Source organism: Chenopodium album, chromosome 18 (assembly GCF_948465745.1).
Source record: "Chenopodium album chromosome 18, dcCheAlbu1.1, whole genome shotgun sequence".
Classification (NCBI taxonomy): Eukaryota; Viridiplantae; Streptophyta; class Magnoliopsida; order Caryophyllales; family Amaranthaceae; genus Chenopodium; species Chenopodium album.
The window spans coordinates 15,621,780-15,628,156 of record NC_137851.1 but is presented as its reverse complement, the minus strand read 5'-3'; the positions used below and the strand labels follow the sequence as shown (position 1 = coordinate 15,628,156).

General features: G+C 37.7%; 1 protein-coding gene across 3 annotated transcripts in view; it reads left to right on the top strand.

Moving 5' to 3' along the window:
* Positions 1–1,692: 1,692 nt before the first annotated feature.
* Positions 1,693–6,377, top strand: part of LOC145591567 (putative protein NRT1/ PTR FAMILY 2.2) — a 30,171-nt gene continuing 25,486 nt past the window's right edge. For all 3 annotated transcript variants that reach the window (XM_081648055.1, XM_081648060.1, XM_081648058.1), the window contains exon 1: positions 1,693–1,976. In XM_081648055.1, coding sequence (XP_081504181.1) covers positions 1,910–1,976 — 67 coding nt within the window. In that variant the 5' untranslated portion in view covers positions 1,693–1,909. The remainder of the gene's footprint in view (positions 1,977–6,377) is intronic.

The following is a 6,377-nucleotide window of genomic DNA, read 5'->3' as shown; positions in this document are numbered from 1 at the left end:
GTGTTTGGTAAAACTAGTAGTTGGAATGTTAAAATACAGTAAAAATACATGCATAATATTTATGAAGTAAACAAAATTTGTCAATAGCTATCGGCTACCTTTCAAATGCTACTATTATTAACGTTTGACAAAAGCTACCTAAACGCCATATCTACCGCTAACCGCTGCATGAATCACTATCTTATCAAACACACTTATTTTTTCATACTAGTGTTTTGACTTGGTCCAAACGCTAACTATTACCTAAAACGCTATCGCAACACAAGGCCTAAATAATAGCCAATCATGACGCGACATATCAGCAAGCCCCTTAATCAATACCTTTGTAATTTTATGAAAATGGAAAAATCTTATACAAAGTACGTATATAAATAAAAGAGTAGTTTTCATAAGTTTTAACCACCAAAGTAACCCTTAATTAATCTCTTTTTTTTTTTTTTTTTTTTTTTGGTGAGAACTAATCTCTAATTTCACACTCACTTTATTTAAAATAAATAAGTTCATATATAAAACCATTAATTTTCTATTTTCCTTTGCAAATTTGATATCATATGCATTAGTATGGGTACAACCAAGTACTCCCTCCGTTTTTAAATACTTGCTTCACTTTCCTTTTTCAGCAGTTTTTAAATACTTGGTTCATTTCCTTATTTGGAAAGCTTGTACAATATTTAATTTATTTCTCTCACCTAGTGGACCCAACATAAATCATATTTTATTAATTTCATATTCTCTCCCCTCCCATTCTCTCCACTCTTTTGCTTTTTACAATTTTTTATTTTTCCACTTACCCCACTACCTCCATATTTTATTACTTTATCCAATTTCTCCTAAAACTCCGCGCATGGAGAAATGGGGCAAGTATTTAAAAACGGAGGGAGTACTCTTAAAGAAAATGAAAATTAAAATGACGTGAACGAACTCTACTTATAAATACTCCCTCCGTGTTTTAATAAGTGTTACACTTACCAAATCCGATTGTATTGTAATAAGTATTACACTTCCTTTTTTTTGACAAAAAGCTACATTAAAATATTATATCTCTCTCCTCTCATGGTCCCCACCAAAACCCATTACTACCTTTTTTTTATTATATCTCTATTCTCACGTTCATTACTTTTCAATAAACTATTTACCCCACTATCTTTCTTTTACAATTTTTTAACACTTCAACTATCCCACTTACCTGTTATTTTATTTAAGTCAATTAAATTGCCTAAAATTACGTTGCGGTCAAACTGTAACACTTATTAAAACACGGAAGGAGTACTAAATTTTCAAGATAGAATTACCTAAAACAGTTATCAACAAGCTAAGTCATTAAAGAGAAGTTGCAATTATGATGTCTTTACATCATCATCATATATACATTTGTTAGCATGTTTCAATGATGTTCAATCCTAGTATATATTCACCACTTCACATACAATCATGCATCATGAAAGTATTTGCTACCTACTTACAATTTTTAATCACTATAATCCTTACAAATTTGGTGGAAAGAAATATAATATAGTGGTATTAATGTAATATTAATTTAAAATATTTGCTAAAAAACAAGAAAAAGTCAAGCTAATCATATTTACCAATAAAATAATGGTTCACATGTGCCTTAGAGATATGTAGATAAGGATAGATTATTATCGAGCATACCTCTAATAATCAACTTGGTTAGGCTGCGCTATAGTACTATTGTGTCAACTTGCCGGATGACCAATATCTAAATTGTTACATAAAAATCAAAATTAGCATAGTTTGGTTGACTCATATGAGATATTCATTGATCAATTATACTTTTATATGTTAGGTGAGCTTCAATTATTATATATTTATCACTTGTATTGCATAAAATTAGAGGCGTATACAAGTTTTCTAGAGTTTCAGGAGAAGAAAAAAGCGAGGCAGGAAAATGGAGTCAAGTGTAGACATCAATAATAATGGCAAAGGAGGGTGGCTCAGTTCCATGCTAATCCTAGGTTACTTTCTATTTATCCCTTCATTCTTCTTGTTTCGTTTAATAACATTTATATGTTTGTATATTCTAATATCCCAAAGTATATATTGATAGCATTGTCTCCTAGTTGTTGCTATGGGTTTGAGTCTCATACCTTGTTTGTCACAGAGCGTGGTCACAAGTTTGAGCCTCATACCTCGCTCGCCTGTCACAAGGCTTGGTCACTAACTTTCCCTAGGTATCAAACTGTCACTGGCCTGCATACATAGATGGTTTGATGGCGTCTATCAACCTTGCTATAATAATATAAATTTGCCGATTATTAATACTTCTTTAAGCCTATATGTTAATATTGCACCATGTACTTTTAATAGTGGTTACATATTTCGTCAATTTATCTCTTAAAGAAGTTTCACATATTTTATGTCTTACCCCTCTTAATTGAACATGTACATGTGAGCTACGACCCAGTAATGAACCTTAAACAAAATAAATAATTCATTCGGTCTAAAAAAATAATGTAAGTTTTGTCAAAAGTATTACAATGTTTTTATTTAAGGTCAAGGAACCATGTTTCAAAAAAAAAAAAAGGTCGAGGAATACTAGGAAAAGATATCATAGTATATTTTTTAGCTTTATTCTCTAACTTATCTTAGGAAAGGATAATTAGTTTCCGGGTATGATTATATTTGCAAAATCTCTTTCTTGTGGCTCAAGGAGAGTAATTGTATAAATATTGGTGATCTTGGAATAATAGGATCAAGAAATTGAGTTTCAATCTTATCATGGTATCGGAGCTAAGGTTACTTCAAAAAAGAAAAATAAATTTTTTTTTTAGATCACCATGGCTGGTGATGACACACCACCGCCACAACCACCACCAAAAATCGAGTCCAACTCTCCCTATTACCTTGGACCCCAAGATCGTCTAGGCGATTTTATAACCTCTCAAAGACTTAAACTTGATAATTTCAATGAGTGGTCTCACGCAATATACATTGCTTTGTCCTCAAGATGTAAATTCGGTTTTCTTGATGGCACTATCACGAGCTATGCTCCCCCTTGCACAAAAGATGATTGGGTCACGATACATTGTATGCTCGTATGGTGGCTTATGAACACCATTGACCCGGAGGTTCGTTCTATGCTCTCGAACTATGACAATGCTAAGAAGCTATGGGATGATTTGCAAGAACGTTTTGGCCTTGTGAACGGCCCTCGTATCCAACAAATAAAATCAGAAATCAGTCGGTGTGAGCAGCCAAAATCAATGCCAGTTGCGGTTTATTTCAGCAAGTTGTCGGTCTTATGGGATGAGCTAGATAAACACGAGCCATTAATAAGTTGCAAGTGCGGCAAGTGTACATGTGATATTGGGAAGCAGCATGCTACAAGGCGTGACGGTGATCGCCTACAACAATTCTTGCTTGGGCTAAACTCTGACTACTATGTTGCGCTACACTCTACTCTTCTCTCCCAAGACCCCTTACCTTCCTTGAATAGAGCGTTCCAAACCATTGCTCAAGAGGAGCGTGTTCGTGGGATTGCTAGTCACAAAGAAGAGCCCCCTGAAGTGGTGGGCTTTGCGGTTCGAATGGAGAACAACTCCAAGCCGTGCCTATCTCGTGCTGAGAGAGAGCAGCGCTAGAGTGCACGTATTGTCACAAGAAGGGCCATGATGCTACTACTTGCTTCGACAAGCATGGAGTCCCTTCTTGGTACACCGAAAAATATGGCTCGAAGGACAATAATAAGGGGGCTGGTCGAGGCAGAGGTGCGCCAATCAAGGAAAACGCCACCCCTGCCTCTACAGCAGCACCTTCGGCCCCTGCCAACACGGCTGCTCCACCTCTCACCGCCGAGCAATGGCAAGCCATCATGCCCGTAATGGGTAATACACCCCCTCCACCTCATCGTGTGAATGGTAAGTGGATCATTGATACCGGTTGCTCCCATCATGTAACCGGCGATCTTTCTTGTTTGTTGGATGTGCGTGATGTTTCTCCTTGCAATGTTGGGCTCCCGGATGGCCAAAGTGTCGTTGCCATGAAAGAAGGAGTTGTAAAATTGAAGGACAACATTACTCTTTATAATGTTGTTTTTGTTCCAAAATTAAATTGTAACTTGATTTCGGTTTCACAATTGTGCTCTACTAATAATTGTGAAGTCATAACTAACTCTACAATATGTACTATACAGGACCAACGCACGAGGGAGGTGATTGGAAACGGGTGATCTCAAGGATGGACTATATTATTTTCGGGAGGAGGCATCAATAGCGGCTATATCCGTTGAAGACACCTTGAAATTATGGCATAGGCGATTAGGTCATCCTTCCGAGAAGGTTGTAAAGCTACTTCCTTTTCTTAGTAATACTAGTAGTCATTTAAATAAAGATTGTGAAGTGTGTCATCGTTCTAAACACACTAGAGACAAATTTCCTTTAAGTGAAAATAAAGCTTCCCGTATTTTTGAGATAGTACATTGTGATTTATGGGGGCCATATGCCGAACCCTCTTCTTGTGGTGCACATTATTTTTTAACCTTGGTAGATGATTACTCTCGTGCAGTTTGGATTTATTTATTGAATGATAAAACAGAGGTTTTTGCAATGTTCATGTCTTTTATCGCTATGATTGATAGGCAATTTTCTTAGAACATAAAAATTGTACAGAGTGATAATGGTACCGAATTTTTTTGTTTGAAAAATTATTTCCTTGCCCAAGGTATTTTATTTCAAACCTCTTGTGTTGGGACCCCACAACAAAATGGGAGGGTAGAGAGAAAACACCAACACATTCTCAATGTTGCTCGTGCCCTTCGTTTCCAGGGGGTTACCAATTTATTTTTGGGGGGAGTGTGCTCTAGCGGCGGCTCATATCATTAATCGTACACCTTCTATCCTCCTAGGTAATAAGACACCTTATGAGACGTTATTTGGCTCTCCTCCTCTTTTTAGTGAACTTCGTGTGTTTGGGTCATTATGCTTTGCTCATAATCAACGGGCAAAAGGTGATAAATTTGCAAGTCGTAGTCGTAAATGTATTTTTGTTGGGTACCCTTTTGGGAAGAAGGGATGGTATTTATTTGATCTAGATAAAAAGGAATTCTTTGTTTCTCGTGATGTACGGTTTTTTGAAGATGTATACCCTTATTTGGATGCTGAAATTATAAACATTGATGTTACACTGATGGCTTAAGTACTCCTATTAATTTGGAAGATAATATGGATTATCTTCCAATTATTGAAGATTGTGACGGGGGGCAGCCACCACCTGTACTGTGGCAGAGCCACCACCACAGGCAACAGGTGCGCCGCCCAGCACCACCGAAGCCACGGCAGCAAGCAGGGAGGGGGATAGCGGGGATGTCACGACACCTAATTTAATGGGGCGTGGACATCGTACTAAAATTCCCTCGACTAGATTCAAAGGGTTTGTTACTCATACTACTGTGGCTCGAAATAGTCCATCCAACGATCCACCTAATCTAATTGCTCCACCTTCCTCGGGTATGCCGTATCCTGTAGCACATTATGTTAGTTGTGATAAGTTTTCTACAAAACACCAAAATTTTGTTGCAGCAATAACAGGTGGGAAGGAGCCACGATCATTTAAAGAAGCGATGCAAGATCATGGGTGGAAATCGGCTATGAAAGAAGAGATGCATGCCCTTGAATCTAATGGCACATGGACCTTGGAGAAACTACCTCCCGGGAAGAAGCCTCTTGGAAGTCAATGGTTGTACAAAATAAAATACAATTCTGATGGGAGCATTGAAAGATTGAAGGCAAGATTGGTTGTCTTTGGTAATCATCAAACCGAAGGCATAGATTATGATGAGACGTTTGCCTCGGTTGTTAAGATGACCACGGTTCGTGTATTCGTTGCTATTGCCGCTGCAAAGAACTGAGAATTACATCAAATGGATGTACACAATGCATTTCTACATGGTGACTTAAATGAGGAAGTGTACATGAAACTTCCCCCGGGTTTCACCACTGATGAACCGGGCCTTGTTTGTCGACTTCGAAAGTCTCTATATGGTCTCAAGCAAGCTCCTCGGTGTTGGTTTGCCAAGCTTACTACGACTTTGAAGAAATATGGTTTTGTTTAATCTTACCCGGACTACTCTCTATTTACTTATACAAAGGGTTCAATTCAACTCAATGTTCTTGTTTATGTGGACGATTTAATTGTTGCAGGGAACAATTCTACGGCTCTAAAATTGTTCAAAAATTATTTAAGTGCTTGCTTCCATATGAAGGACTTAGGGGTTCTCAAATACTTCCTTGGCATCGAGGTAGCGAGGAGTAGTACCGGTCTATTTCTATGCCAACGCAAATATGCGCTTGATATAATTTCCGAGACTGGTCTTTTGGGGTCAAAACCGGCCTTGACACCCATGGAGCAAAACCATCACT